At 39.1% G+C, this 17,474-nt stretch overlaps 1 protein-coding gene and 2 long non-coding RNA genes across 7 annotated transcripts in view; 1 reads left to right on the plus strand and 2 right to left on the minus strand.

The window, feature by feature from the left end:
• LOC144022464 (growth factor receptor-bound protein 10-like) overlaps window positions 1-17,474 on the minus strand; it is a 73,803-nt gene that overhangs the window by 42,637 nt on the left and 13,692 nt on the right. For 3 of the 5 annotated variants that reach the window (XM_077527288.1, XM_077527284.1, XM_077527286.1), the window contains exons 2-3: window positions 10,550-10,639; window positions 8,275-8,371 (exon numbers count right to left, since the gene is read on the minus strand). In XM_077527288.1, coding sequence (XP_077383414.1) covers window positions 8,275-8,371; window positions 10,550-10,600 — 148 coding nt within the window. In that variant the 5' untranslated portion in view covers window positions 10,601-10,639. Of the gene's footprint in view, window positions 1-2,798; window positions 3,074-8,274; window positions 8,372-10,549; window positions 10,640-17,474 lie in introns of those variants that run through there. The other 2 variants (XM_077527287.1, XM_077527289.1) reach the window with 2 other exon arrangements.
• On the plus strand, window positions 13,087-14,616 carry LOC144022989 (uncharacterized). The gene is made up of 3 exons (XR_013284464.1): window positions 13,087-13,548; window positions 13,989-14,219; window positions 14,492-14,616. It is a non-coding gene; the product is annotated as an uncharacterized LOC144022989 (long non-coding RNA).
• LOC144022988 (uncharacterized) lies at window positions 14,912-15,844 on the minus strand. The gene is made up of 2 exons (XR_013284463.1): window positions 15,412-15,844; window positions 14,912-15,330 (listed from the first exon to the last, which is right to left on the minus strand). It is a non-coding gene; the product is annotated as an uncharacterized LOC144022988 (long non-coding RNA).

A 17,474-nucleotide genomic window follows, 5' to 3' on the forward strand; every position in this document is an offset into this window, starting at 1 on the left:
CTTAGCCAATTTATATGCAGTATTAACCAACTGTAAAACTAGTTAAGTCTGTAGGAATCTGCATAAAAGCTTGTTTTGAATATGACTGGTAATTAGGGAATGAGACCAAGCCAAAACAAGACCATTGTACTGATGGCAGATGCATACGGTTCACTGTTTGGAATGTAGTCTGTGCACTCTTTATTCAGCTGGTTGCAAACTGAAAAGAGGGGTGACGCTCACTTTGAAAAAGGAATGTTGTCAAGAGGTATACACATGCATAGAACATCGATTGAACACACACAAAACCGCATGTGAAATGTGAATTCAAGCCCAGTGGAAGGGCTTCCATTCAAAATGGACCAAAGGGAGCATAGACAGAGCAGGTCTAAACTGTAAAGTGTGGCTGCGGGGTGTACAATACCACTGGTGACAGCGCGTGCACAACACCCACACCCACGGAGGGCCAAGCCTCCTGATGGGGCGGGGGGAGGCAGTGTGGGAAGGCCGAAGGGAAACACAAGAGGCGAGGGAGGGAACACGGAGACAAATACGTCGCATAGAGGAAAAGGAGAGATCACCGAGCGAGACTCGTATTTAAGGGGTACTCTGAGGGGCATTTGGAGTGGGAACATGGTTCACACCGGGTAAGGGTGATCACAGGACACAGCTTTCTCACTAGCAGCTGTTTCTTACTCTCGGTAGTAAGGAAAACATAATGACCAAAAAAATGCAGCAAATGTCTTCATTGTACACTGTTTTCTAATCATACTTTCAGTGTTTATTTACAAAAGACAATTCTAATAACCAAACAAAAATATCACAAAATAAATTGAGAAAAATAATATCGTCTCAATGTACTCACAAATGCTACACATTATTAGGGATGGAAAAGTACCGATACCATGTATCGGTATTGTGCTGATACCCGGCCTCATTTCAAGGTATCAGTACTTGCGACAGCGGCCGATACTGCCCTCGTGTGGCCGTCTTTTGATCAGCATCTAAAGACATGCATGTCTGACAGACGCCCATTAAAATGTACAACCATATATTTTGTAGGGCTGGGTATTGCCACCTACCTCGTATCGTGTTTGCATTTTATAATAACATTCATACGTATACCTACAGGATGTTTATTATGCTGACTAACAAAAATATTTTTGTTAGCAGCTCTTCTGATACCACCAAGCGGCATACCTGGTCTAAATGTTCACACATTGCAGAGCAAGGAGGAGCTTTCACAGACACACAGGGAAACTTTTCAATAGGCATGGGCCAATTTGAGCAAAAATATCAAAGTATTAAAATTACAGCTCTAAAATGTGCTTTTTTTTTTCCATGTAACGCATTCTATTTCGTTTTTAAACAAAATATAGGAAAATTGGTACATTAAGACACGTGCCATGTTAAGGTTATAAGTAAATAAATGTTGATATTCTTCCTCTGCTTTCATTTTTCTTAGCAAGACACAGTGTCCAATCACTGGTGAGCTATTTTTGAGCTATTAATTGAAGGCAATTAACTTCAAAGACGCTGCTGGTTTTTATTTTTTAGGTACAATGCAAGCTGCAAAGGCAAACCGTTAACTGCCTATTTAAAGTTAACTCATTCACTCCCAGCCATTTTCACTGTCGTATTTTCCTGGTTTTTGACTGATTTTGCAAGGCCTGTAGAATATTATGTTCTATTGCTATAGAAATATGGAACCTACCAAAAGAGAGATTAGAGTCTCTTATTTTATCAGGAATAAAAAGTATATTCCTATCTGTTTCCGCTGTGCAGCAATTAGCAATAGAACATAGCTAAGTTTCATCATTATTCACAAATCTGCTAGGAAATGTGGGGAAATCAGCTCGTTTTGCCTGGTTGATCTCTTATACTCTGCTGCCACTCAACCATTTTCTGCAGTAGAGAGACTGCATCAAAGCCTTCTCTATGCTCTGGCATAAAAAAAACAACAAAAACAAAAACGTATAAATACGTCTTTGGGACACTTAAAACATTTAAAATCTGCCGTATTTATATGTTTTTGGGAGCTAATGAGTTAATAAGCAATATCAATTCTGACGCCTGCGTATCGATACGCGTATTGTAATGAGGCCCGCAACGATATATTGCCGTATCAATTTTTTGAGCACACCCCTAATATTCTGATTGTGACTTTATTAGCCACTCGACCAGGGATGTCCAAACTTTTTAAAGGGGCGCTTTAAAAAATTTCAACTTTAGTTCATTTAATTGCACCATAATCAGTCAAGCAATTGTCTATTGTTTATATATTACAGTTAGTTTGAAAACATATTGTAAAATGAGAATAGATAAATATTTTAAACAACATATTTAAAGAAGTTCATCTAATAGGTTCCTAATTCGGAGAAACAACTATTCACCTCAGTGTTAGGAAGATAAATGTTCCCATTTTTCTTGTAAATAGTTCAATTGTATCTTCTTATAGAAAATCTCAAATGAATTAAATACTAGTAGTGGTAGTTTTTTTTATCATATGCCACTGAAAAATGGTTGGCGGGCCACATTTGGCCATAGTTTGGACACCATTGCACTAGACTATGAGTTGTAGTTTATTTATTGCAATTCATTTTTATTGTGTACTCTATAGAATATGAATTTCATGAACAAAAAAAAAGGGGGCGGGAGAGAATATGTAATTTGAAGGAAAAAAATTGGGACGTACAGGTTTTTAATTTAGCCCTAACAGTAGGCCTATTGGTGGTATCGACACTAAGAGTTGAGTAGTCACACCGTTGTATGCCAGAAAAAACGTGGTATCAAACATCCCTAGCTTTAGAATTACTTACCGATTGGGAACAGCACACATTTGCATAGTGCTCCTGTTTCGAAGGAGCGAGGGTAATGTTGAATTTTCAACGCACAAACATAAATTCCATTCATCGCTAAGTGCTTTTGATATTTCACTATTCACTTGTGAATAACTTTCTACGCTTCATCTAAGATGTTTCCCAGCATCTTTTTCTGGAGGCCAGAAATACAAAAGGGAGGAAGCAGATTCTCCTCACGTTTCAGCGATAAAGTTTATTGAACGTCTGTCTGCAACCTTTAAACACAGTCAAGACACCCACAGATGGGGTAGTGCTCCTACAAGCAGGTCTAAATCCTTTGTGTGCTCCTGTTGGAACACCAATTTTCCCTTTATGGGACAACAAAGTGATTGTGATGTGATTCTCTGATTGTGAAGTCATAGAAAACTGATAATTACCAACAAATACTGTACTTTTATTGTGTAAGTAAGGCAGAATGGTTGATTTCCCAAACTAAATTTGGATGACAATTGACCTTCATTTGTAAATTGTTCTTAGTGCAAAATTTTCACATACTCCCGTCAACAAAACAGAAACTCCAGCTAATGTACCGAAGAAGAAACAGATCATGGAGCAACCGTTGCACACGGCCATTTCCTGGTTGCGAGGCAGAGGTGGCGCGCTCCAGCCATCGCCAAAGTCATAAAAACACAGTATATCCAATAAACATAATAGTGTTTTATAGGGATGTAACGATAATGGCAATATCGTGAATATCGCGATATAAAAACTGCCACAATATATCGTTGTCGTCATGTCACAATATTAAAAGCAGCACAGCACTGATAAAAAATAAATAAATAAATAAAAAAGTCCGGTTGATTTCCATTTGTGCAGTTTTAGCAACCTCCCGTGGCTAGTTTTTTTTTTTTTTTTTTTGTGATTTTTAGTGATGTTTTGGCCCTTATATGTTTAAAATCCACACTAACGGTTAGATGAAGGGGAACGTAATATGCTTGTGAACCAAGTCAATATGCATTTGCATATAGTATGTGCCTCAATATTAAGTGTTATTAGAGATTGTAGGTTGTTTATATGCGTTACTGTAATGTACAAAATCACAATAGTGTGTTTTTTTTTTTTTTAGTATGAGCTCATGTTTTTTACAATATTGTAAAATCGCCAACCTCCCCACAATATTGTGATAATTATTGTATCGTGACCTTCATATCGTGATATCGTATTGTGATGTTTGGATATCGTTACATCCCTAACTTGGGATGTAACGATAACTGCAATATCGTGATATCACGATATTAAAACTGCCACAATATATCGTCGTCGTCATGTCATAATATTAAAAGCAGCACATCTGTAAAAAAAAAAAAAAAAAAAAAAAAGTCGGGTTGATTTCCACTTGTGCAGTTGTAGCACCCTCGGGTGGCTACTTTTTGAGTGCAGTTTAATTTTCACAAGGCATGTTTTGGCCCTTCTGTGATTAAAATCCATGATAATGGTCAGATGAAGAGGAACATAATATAATTGTGAACAGAGTCAATATTAGGGCTGGGTAGTGCCGCCCACCTCACGATACGATACGTATCACGATACAGGAGTCACGATACGATACGTATCGCGATACATATGTATCCCAATACCTGATCTTCAAGGCGATACGTATCCCGATATTTCACATTCATTTACTTGAATTTTATAATAACAGTCATATGTATGCCTAAAGGATATGTTTATTATGTTGGATGACAAAAATGTTTTTGTTAGCAGCTCTTCTGGTTTACCACCAAGCGGCATGCCTGGTCTAAATCTGTACGTACTGCAGAGCGAGGAGCAGTTTTCACAGACACACCAGGAAAATTTATTAATAGGCAGGAGCCGATATGAGTAAAAATATCAAAGTATTAAAATTACAGCTCTAAAATGTGTTTATTTGAAATATTTGGTAAAATAAAAACATTTTTTCATGTAACACATTCTATTTTATTTTTAAACAAAATTTAAGAAAATTGGTACATTAAGACACATGTGCCATGTTGCGTTTATAAGTAAATAAATGTTGATGTTCTTCCTCTGCTTTCATTTTTCTTAGCAAGACGGTGTCCAATCACTGGTGAGCTATTTTTGCATTAATTGAAGGCAATTAACTTCAAGGATGCTGCTGGTTTTTATTTTTTTTAGGTACAATGCAAGCTGCAAAGGCAAACGTTAACTGCCTATTGAAAGTTAACAAGCAATATTGATTCTGACGCCTGCGTATCGATACATGTATTGTAATGAGGCCCGCAACGATATATTGCTGCATCGATTTTTTGAGCACACCCCTAGTCAATATGTAGCGGACCTCAATTTACTGTTTTGATTAATTTCTTATATCATTTAAATATTAATTTATTTAGGTATTAATTTTATTAATAAAAAAATTGCATCAATTTATTGTAATGCTTTTATTAGTGCCTTAATATACATATAGTTATATATTTTTTAAATATAATATTTATAATTGTTATATTTTTCATTGCTGTAATGTACAAAAACAATATTGTGTGTTTTTTGTTGTTGTTGTATGAGCTCATTTTTTACAATATCGTGACCTTTTATATTGCCAACCTCCCCACAATATCGTGGTAATTATCGTATCGTGGACTTCATATCATGATAATATCATATTGTGATGTTTGGATATCGTTACAATCCTAGTTGGTGCTGGTCACATTTTGGCATGAGGACCAAGAAGACTCCTAACTAATGATCAACAGGACCGCAAGTTTTCAAACATGTTCTCAAAAGGAAAGTGGCCAGTGAACTTCGGTGTCGTCAACAGATTGCAACAGAGATGCAGAGAAACTGGGAGAGTCGCAGAAAGCCATAGTTATAGAATGCAGTATGTCCCGACTTGAAAGGACGACACACAATTTGGGCCCATGTTGTGATCTGGCGGCCTGCCCTAACTCTGCTGTTACAGCGCCATTATTTATTTTAGAGTGTAACGTTTAACAATTTGAGAGGGAACGTGTGCCTGCACTTTTGTGCTTGTGCAGGCGTGCCTGTGACATGTTGGGCTTTCCCTACAAGGGCAAAACAGGAATAACTGGAGATGGGAGATTCATTTCAAGCCATGAGCTCATGAGAGCCGTGCCGTCAGATTACTCAACTGCATTTGGCACCAGTGACGGGATTTGTTGCCCAGCAGCTGCAAGGACATCAACACTGTTAAATTCACTACATCTCCATGGCGGGGCGGGATACAAAATGTTTGAGTGACGACATGTGAGGGATGATGCAGCTTTGTACGTTTGTGAGCTCAGCTATGCGGTTTTAGGCTCGTTGGTGCGCGGCTGAAAGAAACAACACAGGCGTGATAACGGGGCGAACCGGTGACATCGCGACTCACACATACATGTCACACCAAGGTTGCCTCGACTCTGAGCCCGTTTATGAATGACTTGACAACTTCCGCTGTTTCTCTTTTACTGCCACACTATATCAAAAAAAAAAAAATTGAGATGACAAAGGCTTTGATTATTCACGAAAAGAGATACAATGCTTCCATCTGCTGGCCATAGTTAGTGGCTGTTTTTGATTCCACAACCCATTGACCAGGCAGCACTGCCCTTAGACGTTGCACTGAGAAAAAAATAAATAAAATAAAAAAACTTAGTTGACGTCATTTAACGTTTATGGCGGCATACGTTGTGATTTTACTGATCGTTATTAAACGTTTTTGGCGGTCAAAGAGTTAAACATTGGGTGCAAATCCCCCTCAACCATATCTCATTCCAAACACAAGTGGCAGAACACTGGAAAACAATCTTAATAAAATCCTTCTAATAATGTTACAAGCAAGGCCAAATATCAAGAGTTGGTCACGCGTGTTACAGTTTAAGATTCGACATCATGTAACCCATTACATGCTGACGTAAATGGTTAACTGTAGGGGTGTGCTAAAAAAAAATCTATACGGCAATATATCGTTGGCGGCCTTATTACAATACACGTATCGATATGCAGGCATCAAAATCGATATTGCTCGTTAACTTTACATAGGCAATTAACGACCGGAGAAATGGGAGCAGAGAAGACACGGGTGCCTTTGTAGCTTGCATTGTACCTATAAATAAAAACTAACAGCGTCTTTGAAGTTAATTGCCTTCAATTAATGCAAAAATAGCTCGCCAGTGATTGGACACTGTGTTTTGCTAAGAAAAATGAAAGCAGAGGAAGAATATCAACATTTATTTACTTATAAACTTAACATGGCACGTATCTTAATTTTCATATATTTTGTTTAAAAACAAAATAGAATGTGTTACATGAAAAAAAAATGCTGTTTTTATTTCCCCAAATATTTCAAATAAGCTGTAATTTTAATACTTTGATATTTTTGCTCATATCGGCTCATGCCTATTAATACATTTTCCCGGTGTGTCTGTGAAAACTGCTCCTTGCTCTGCAGTGCGTAAACATTTAGACCAGGCATGCCGCTTGATAGTAAACCAGAAGAGCTGCTAACAAAAACATTTTCGTCATTCAGCATAATAAACATATCTGACTGTTATGATAAAATGCAAGTAAATTAAAGTAAAATATAGGGATACGTGTCGCCTTGAAGATCATGTATTGTGATACATATATATTGTGATACGTATCGTATCGTGACCCCTGTATCGTGATACGTATCGTATCGTGAGGTTGGCGGCGATACCCAGCCCTAGTCAACTGTCAGGGTGTTCAATAATAAAGCCCTCAACATGTATGGGACATAAATGTAACGTCATCAAAATATTCAAATGAAAAGTCATCCCCATTCATCAGCCTCTCCTGTTCTCTTGAGTTCCCTCCATCCGGCTGATCCTAAAAAAAATGACAATGTCATTTCTGCTCCATTTATTTCCCATGCCGTGGCCAAGCTTTCTAATTCACTGGTTGAGTCCTCACAGACTCCCCCGCCCTTGCCTCCCATGCTGAGCCAATATTGTGCTTAAATCTCATGCTCCGATTGTCCTGGACCAATCCTGTATGGCACAATTAGATAGGCCGCATAATTATAATGGCACCCTGTGTCCGCACAGATCACCCTTTGAACTGCTCAAATGTTTACAGCGGAAGAGAACCAAATATAAAACAACCCCCCCATCTCCAACCCCCATCTCAGGCGTCCATACTATACCGAAGACAAGCGACAAACACGTTACCAACCACAAGTAGTGCGTAACCACTTTTAATGACCTTTAAACCTAGAAATAATAGTACTACTATATCTGATCTTTCTATTCCACACATTAAGCATACAAGCAGACATTCAATTAGTGGTTGTTTGGTGTTCATTTTTTCCTGACCCACTGTACTCGTCGAGGAACTTAACGACTTATAGCACATCTGCGCAAAGTAGCGTTTACCATGTCCATACCTACACACAGCAGGTGTGTACAGTCGTACACACCTGTCCAAAACACAGTCATCAATTTTGCTACAGTGAAATAAACCAAAAGTAACAAACCTTGATGGTTTGGTGAATTGTGGTTGGCTGATTGTTGGAAGCCCCGCCCAATGAGGTTTGCTTGTCTGTGATTGGTGGACCGATCTATATTGTCCTGCTGATGGAGACAAAAATCAGGGAAGAAAGGCAACGTCAGAACAAAAGGAATTTCATTAAGAAGGCATAACAAGGTGTCTAGAATTTTCAGCACAACAGCCACAATTAAAATATGATTTAAATACAAGGTATATAAGAGTATTAGGGATGTAACAATAAGACGCACAATAAAGTACAAAGTCATGAAATAACAGTAACACTGAAGTTATGCAAATAAAGACTTCAGTTGGAACAGATTTTGATACAACCATACTCAGGAGACCTCCTTTGGTTAGGAGCGCATTTAGTGTTCAGTGTAAGAAAAGGAGGAACTGAATGTTCCTGAATGATGTTCCAGATTGTGTCTTTCACATGATGCACACCTCCACCACTATTGCAGTTTGGTAATTGCAAACATGTCAATTTATGAGAATAAACTACAATAGCCAATGAGATGATTATTAAGACCTCCAGTCTTGTCATTAATAATAATGAAGCCGAGTCAGGGTGTACATGTCTTTTCTTTATAATGCAAAGGCTATTATTAGTCAGTCTGTCTGCTCCTGGTAAGGTGCCACAGGATAAAGTACAGTTTATCCTTATTCAAGCAACCAGGCTTTTTTCACCGTATGCTTGGTCCCTGTGGAATGCATTTCACACAGAGTACCCGATTCTATTGCTCACAGAAGCACTTTGCTATTTGTTGTTTTTTTCATGTTATAGTCCCTTGTGGTGGACTTCAAATTACGTTTCAAGTAATGTTGAATTGATAGGGAAAAATACTTAATGTCAGATTCCGAGAGCAATGAATAGAATAGACTGCATATTCATCACGTCATGTGATGTACCTGTGGCTAGAAAGCAAAACGTGGAGCCTGTTGACAAACAAGTCGTCTCCCAACCCAGAGGTTGTGGGTTCGATCCCATGCCAATGTGACCACATCGATGTATCCTTGAGCAAGATACTGTACCCCCAGTTGCTCTTGATGCTGCATCATCAGTAGGTGAATGAGTACTCGAATGTAAAGCGCTTTGAAGGCCTTGAAAGGTAGGAAAGCACTATATAAATAACATACCATTTACCAAGAGTCTCTCCACATATCCTCACTCCTTTATTATTGTCCTTTTCCTCTCTGTGACAGTCTGCCTCTTCCTCAACAATCGCAACATGTTTTTGTGGTTTTAAAAAAAGACAATACGGTATATGCTGTATGTGGAGCCTAAAAACGTGAAAACAGGAGCACAATTTTTCAGGTGCACAGATTGGTAGGCGTGCAGTGCTCAACCACTTCTTCCTTGATAGCCACGTTCAGCTGTGTTGCTCGGCCTGCAGTGAGCCGAACGTATGCGCTCCATGAGGTCCATGTCTGTATAACTTTTTATCCATGTGATGCGTCTGGAGAAATATGATTCTTTACCTTTTTCCCCTACCTTTACCCATATCAGAACTGGCCCTGGCCTATGGAGTGTCTGGTTATAAAGAAAGTTGTATTGAGTAGGGACAACAAATACCAGCAAAGGAAAAGAGCAAATGTCGTTATGTGACTTTTGTCCTTAATGAGACAAGCAATCCTGGTAGCCAATCATTTGTCTCAAGTTTAAGCTCTGTTGGTCAGACTGAAAGTATCGTAATGGGACTTACATCACTGTGATGTAAAATGATAATGAAAGTAAACAGTGCATCACCCAATTTGCACATCCAAGAAATCACCATTATCGACACACACTGCCTTTAGGTGCAGTAACCAGACTGTGACTGATCCCTTTCCCAGTCATCCAAGCAGCCCGACAACCCTGGTTGACTGCTACAACACAAATTCGAAGCGTGTGTGCATTCGGGTCATGTGTTTAACTTCACTGAGCAAAACTAGGGGCTCTTTCATACCAGATACTGGTCTTGGATGGCGTGTTATAAGCCTGACTAATTTTTAAAGTATACCTTGTGCTGTTTCGCGATTCTTGCTGAAAATAAATAAATAGATAAATAAATAATAGAACCCAGAATCCAGAGTGTTTGTGCTGGATCCATTAAATCAAAGTTCCCTTGGTTGAAACACGATCCAAAGTAAATGGCTGATTTGTTTATAGTGGGTAAAGTCTTTTTCTCTGCATTTCCATAAAAATCTATTTCGTTTGGATTCAAAAGTTTAAACAGCCATCCTTGAGTAAAGCTAGAGAGCATCTCACACTGCTAATTTACCTGATAATTGGGATGATGCAGGAAATAATCAGGACATCCAGCCACAGCCATGCTTTGAGTTGTTCAGTTGGATCAGTCCTGCTGGAAGAGCTGTAAAAACAAAAAAACAAAAAACAAAATCACATAAGTTTAAAAAAATAAATAAATAAATAAAAATAAATAAATAAAGGGGGAGATGCCGAGAATGTCTCGAATGGATGATGCACCCAAAACTAATTTTTGAATTGCATTCAATGTAACAAGTCTTTAAAAGTTGCTTGCACTCTTAACCAGCCCTGGAGATCTTGGTTTCAGAAATAGCACCACCAAAATCAATGTATTTTAACTTCTTAAAGTGGATATCCTACTTACCTTTTGGTACTGCTACCACTGGGCAAACATCTCTGTACGCTAACCCAAAAATAAACTGCCGGCACCTCTCCAGGTCTTAAGTTAGACCACAGGGGTAAATTTGGAGTCAAGCTGCTCAGGCTCAGTACCATAAGTGCTCATATGCTGCAGTTCATGACCTCTTTTGGTATTCCCAAAATATGGCTGCCATTAATTAAAGCTAATTTTATCTTGCGTTCACATTAGTGCTAGTGAGAATGTGTGTTTCTTTTTATGGGCCTCTGCGCATCTGTGCATGTATGGTATGTGGTTCTATGAGGGTGTTTATGCATGGCAAACAACCATTTTGAGCAGGTTTATGCTATTTCAGAAGCCTTTTTAAAGGTGGTGCAGTTAACACTGTGAAGTTATTTACTCCCAGGTTGCATCATTAAAAACGCAAAATGACAATCTTCCAGTCAAATAGAACTTAAAACCACCTGGATAATAAAGGATGAGTTATTATGAACAATTACGCAACTATCAAAACCAGGATACTTAAGATACAGTGCGTAGAATTGAGTGTTGTTTAGTCGTGGACTAATAGAATGCAACAATTTTGACGCACGCACACTATGGTGCCTCAGAGACCACGCTTTGCAGAATTACTACCAATCATTAGTTGGAGGAAGTGAGCTACCCGGTGAGCAGGAGCTAGCAGGAGTGGCGGGCAAGAATGGTTAGCAAAAACTCACTGGAACTGTCAACAAGAGTGGCTAGTAAGAACTAGTTGGAGCAGATAACAAGAACAGCTATCAGGAGACGTTATCAAAAGTTAGTGAGAGCAAAGCAGAGGGAGACAGGCGGCGGGAGCCTGAATCACGGGAGTCAACAACGACCACTTGCAAGCCCCAGCTGTGGAAGGTAAACTAGTTGAAAGCACCGCAAGAGGCTAACTACGTTGGCAAAAGTCTTCTTATTTGGATACTAGAACTTTGATATGATACAACATATTTTTTTTCCCATATTGTTGAAAGTAATAGTGGGCTTTTAAATTGAATTATTTCTTAGTTCACCACAAGATGGTGCTAAATAATACAAATGTCTCTTTAAGCTAAGTCTTCTATAATTTAAAAAGACAAGTTCAGATATCAACACCTGCAAAAAAAAAAAAAAAAAAAAAAAAAAAAAAAAAGACAACACCTGCCTAAGGAATGTGCTAGTCACTCATACTAAAAATTAAAATCCTTGTTTTCATCCAAATAAACAAATGTTGATACTTTGACCTGACCTTTTTCTGTAGTATTTCATAAGTCTAACTGAGACAGAACTGTGAGTAGAAGTAGACTATCCTCAGTTTCCTGTCATTTGACCTGATTTTTCTCCCCCTTCCAAGAAATCTAGAGAACATCGTTTTTTTTAGAACATCCAAAATTGCTCGCAAATAATGATCAAACTATGAATGAAATCTAAACAAAGACCTTGGCAATGGTGTAGCAACGACTGCTGAATGGGCTCCCTTGTAATGAGCGTGCATCAGTAATGTGTGTGTGTTGCTGTGTAAATGCTTGTGTGGTCCGGCCAGCTGGCGTGCAAGGACAGCTCGTCATTTACACATTATTTACAGACACACAGTTTACAACAAAAACAAAACAAATTAACATCAACCTAAACTCCCCAGGCGGCTCCTCATTAGGCGCCCATGGATTTCTTGACGAGCTGCACTCGGACTTTATGTTTATTAAGAGTTAGCAGTCGCTTGGGATTGACAAAAATAAACTTCAATAACTAACATTCGAGACCGAAAAACAAATACAGATTTACCATTGCACAGTACTGGCTCGGCTAAGCCCTATTTTGTCTGTTTTCTATTTCAAAATACTAATGAGAGAAATACAGGGTGACCCAAAAAGATGCGTACCCATATTTTATTGGATAAAAAAATCCATTTTTTAACGAATGTCTTTTCTGTTGCAGGACGTGAAAGGTGAACCTATGGATGATCATTTGCAGCTATAGTTGCCCTGAAAATGTCTTGGACAAATCAGCAGAAGATATTCTCCCTGGAGACCTATTTTGCGACAAAATCATACCAGAGTGTACAGCTTCAGTTTCGAAACCGTTTCCATTGTCGCAACTTTCCATCAAAATCAACGATTGTTAGTTGGATTAAGAAGTTCAGAGAGCATGGGACTGTAGTGGGCCTATGTTCTAAAGCCACAGGGGGAACTTATTCAGGCAGGAAGAAGAGTGCAAGGACAGGAGAAAACATTGCTGCAGTGAGGGACTCAGTAGGACGCAGACTGAGGAAATCAGTGCGTAGACGCAGCCAAGAACTCTGAATGACAAGGGAGTCACTGCGGCGTGTTCTTACGTTTGATCTGCACCTATAGGTCGCTTGCACATGTCGTCACTTCCGCCTCGGATTTCTCGTAGTCGCCATGCTGGGTGGCCTCCATTTACGTAGCGATTCGGTCTAACACGTATCTATCACGTTTGTTTTCTGCGTTTAAAATGGTACATTGTTGCTGCATCGTTGGCTGTTCGAACAAAGCCAAGGGGGAAAATAGTCGGTCTTTTTTCCGAATTCCGAAAATAATTAGGAACCAGGGCCTGGAGACAGAGGAGTGCGGACTCCGGAGGGAAGTCGTTACTTTGGGCTCGTGTGTGCAGCGATCACTTTGTGAGCAGTAAGCTTGTTTACCTTTATTTAATGCATGAGGATTAATAACGTTTCGACCGCCCATATATGGGCAAGTTGCTTATGTTTTGGATTCATGAGCAAGCAAGTTCGGTAGTACAAGCTGGCTAGCGGACGTTAGCCGAAAGCTAACATCGAACATTTTCACCCAAGTAGTGCCAGTGCAAAGTGTTTACTGCTGAAATTTGATTGATTAGTCTTGGGCTTTTAATGCCGATAACATGTTTTTTGGTGGCAAAATGTAAACTTGGAAAAAAAAGAGACAGAAGGGGCTGATGCAAGAAAACAGACCCCCGGGGGTGATGCAAGAAAACAGACCCCCGGTAGCCTACACATCATGCTAAAGAACTTATTCACGGCCACCCTACTGCGGTAAAATAACCAGTCTTTCCATATTTTATTTGTTTATATATTTGTTTATTTTGACAGGTCGCCCTGCGCCCGTTTTTCTGTCCAATCATCCCGACTGGGCTCCAACATTAAAGTTGGGTCCCAAGTTACAACATCTATGTCTCAGCCCAGTCGGTGCCAAGATATGAACGTGCACAGGAGAGACAAGCAAAGAAAAGACGACTCGAAGTGGCAGAGATTGTTGCAGTTATGCAGCCAGATGGCTCCAGTAACCTGTACCCTCAAGTACTGCTGACATCATTGACTCTGGTATGCCACTCAGAATTCATTACATGATATATTGTATGCATGAGTGAATGTATGTGTTTGTTTGTGTGTGTACACGCACCTTATATTTTAGAGACATTTGGAAGTGTTTATAGAAATAAGTATTTGCCTGTAGCAATGTTCATACATTAAAAAATGCAACAAAATGTGTACATTTCTTTTACACTGACAAAAAAACTATACTACTTTACTATATTAAACCTATTACTGGTACCGTATTTTTTTGTGATTTTTTTATTTATTTTTTTCTTTAGGGATCTCATGCCACACCGACTTGATTGCCAATGACATGATGGAAACGAAGGCGAGCATCAAAGCATTGGAGGAGGACAACATGCGACTGTTTGTTTGGCGCTAATAAAGGCAGCGTTTATACAAATTCTATTGTTGGGTTTGTTTACAAAGCTATACATAATACAAATGACAGGATTTGACTCAATGTGCAATATGGTCCCTCTTAAAGTAATGGCATAAATCTCTATTATTTCTAAAAGCACAAAAAATGAAGTGAATAATGATTAGATGTAGTAATTTCCGGGTTAAAAAATTGAACTGTTAATTAATGTAGTTTATTTTAGCACAGGTGCCTACCATCCTGAGATGACGGTATGATGTAATGTTGATGGGGTACGCAATGACTTTCATTATGCTATGTACAGAGGAAAAAGTTGCCCTCTTTTAAATTTGTTTAATGAAAGACAAGTACCAGTACTGTGTTACAGTTTTCCCAATAATCCTTGTTTCACACTTGTCACAAAACCACTGTCCTTTTGGCAGTCTAGATTGGCACACTTCAAGTGATATCATTTGATTTTACAATCTGCTGCAGCACAAAAAAATACTTTATTCCGCAACTTTGAAGTACATGAGCAAGTGGTAGGTGACAGCGGCTGAGCAGGAACACTGGAAGTCCACTGCTGATCTAGTAAATGCTCTCCCGAGCAGTTCAGGTAAGGAGGGGATTTTGGGGAAAAAAAACTCTGGCTTTTCCAACTGGCCAAAACGAGCGATCTGGGTGGACTCGCTCAATCACACTTTGTCCACACCACAAAGTCGCAGAAGTCCGTCCAGTTAAACTCATCTGTGCCTGAATCTGAAAATATTACAAACATTGTAATGAAAATATGAAACATAGAATTAAATAAGAAACTACAAAAAGTAAAGCCATACATACCTGGTAATACTATTGGTGTTGTCGTGACAAGTGATGGGAATTGTTGCCATCCGGCACCAGACAGAAATTGGGTGTTGTGACAGCCTCCTTAACCGTGAGATCATAAGAAAAGCTGTCAGTATGCTCAGTAGTTACCATGAACACGTTTTATTGTACTGGAAACTGAAACTAAAAATACGTCCTCTGAGAGTGGTTAACCTTAACCATTTAGAATAAGTTGATTAAGTAACATGTAACTAGTGAAAGGGTAGCATTAAATTTAATTAAGCCACGGGGAGGCTGTGCAGTTACTTTTTATTCTTATACGCTCTGCCATATTTGCCTGTTATAAAATTATTAGAAAAACCACATCAGGTAAACCCAGCTGTGCATGTAAACACAATAACAGGAAGCCTGAGAACAAATCAACATTTTTGTGTGCAGAATTACCAACACCATGTGGTTTACTTACGTGCAACAGCAACCGTTTCTTCTGATGCGATGTTAAAGTTTACACTCTGTATCCACCCGCTTACAAAATAATTGTAAGCCTCCAGGGATTTGTTGGCGTGTTATGGAGCATGTTGTCAACACGAGGAAGGGAAAGATGTCCAGAGATGTCACATTTGGCCAGCAAGCTTTCTCCGTCAAAAAAAAAATCACCCTTGGTCAGGACGTAATTAGGATCAATCCCGCCACACAGAGACACCTTCTGCCTGTATCGTTGTTTTTGATCTTCCGGTAAATCGTGAAAATACTGCGAAAATTACATCAGGTTGATAAGCTCTACCGTGTAACTCGCGAGTGTACCTTGTGAACCGGCGGACACCCAATATGGCGCCCGAAGGAAAAACTCCCATGATGCATTACGATGTGCAAGCGACCTATACCCATACAAGATCCAAATAAAGCAAAAATTAACTGATGCTGACAAGGAAAAGCGAGTAACAATGTGTGAATGGTTCTGTAATGTGCTTGAAAATGATGAAAACTTTCTTGAGAACGTTTGGTTCTCAGAACTGAACTCTGAACTTCTTAATCCAACTAACAATCGTTGATTTTGATGGAAAGTTGCGACAATGGAAACGCTTTCCAAACTGAATCTGTACACTCTGGTATGATTTTGTCGCAAAATAGGTCTCCAGGGAGAATATCTTCTGCTGATTTGTCCAAGACATTTTCACGGCAACTATAGCTGCAAATGATCATCCATAGGTTCACCTTTCACGTCCTGCAACAGAAAAGACATTCGTTAAAAAATGGATTTTTTATCCAATAAAATATGGGTACGCATCTTTTTGGGTCACCCTGTACCAAAAATCACAATTCATTGAACACATCAGTCAGATGATAAATTGAATTTGAGAAGAAAAAGGCGAGTGAATCACTGCAGCACTAAACCATGGCTTATAATACTGCAGCATCCAGTGCCAACACAGCAAAATGGTACATGTTAGCATTTATGTCTGTTGCTCTCTTGAGCTATGTAGCTATAAAATGCTACAATGACTTGAACAAAGAAACAACTGAATTAATTTGCAAAAGAATGAATGTTTGGTGATGTCAGTCTGTCGCTGGTAAGACGCAGCTATTGCAAACAAAGGATTTTGAACTGAATATTACTGTCCCATATTTAAGTCCCCATTGCCCACTTCTGTTTTACATCACTAGTCTGTTTAATCTATTTTGTTCGCCTAAACATATAAACATGTCTTTGTTCTGAAGACATCGCCAATCTAGATATAAATACAATGGGGAAAACAAGAAGAATTACACCACGGTGTTCTAACTTGAGACATATAATGATTAAATCTTACATTTGACACCATCTAATTTTTCATGAAATATTAGGTGTTTTTCTGTTTACTTTTCTAACGCGGAAGTAAAACGCCTGGTTCAATAAAACCCCACCTCTCCCAGTGTGATCGCTGCGCCCCCAGCGAGCCGACTGCAGACTGCTGTTGGAGCTCTGCATTTGAGTACTTCTCTGGATGGCCACGCAACTTGACGCAAGTCAATTCTCCAATAAACACTTGAAACAAAACGGCTCCTTGCCACAAGAAATCGTGGAGGAGGAGGGGAGA

Source organism: Festucalex cinctus, chromosome 7 (genome assembly GCF_051991245.1).
Source record: "Festucalex cinctus isolate MCC-2025b chromosome 7, RoL_Fcin_1.0, whole genome shotgun sequence".
NCBI classification, from domain to species: Eukaryota; Metazoa; Chordata; class Actinopteri; order Syngnathiformes; family Syngnathidae; genus Festucalex; species Festucalex cinctus.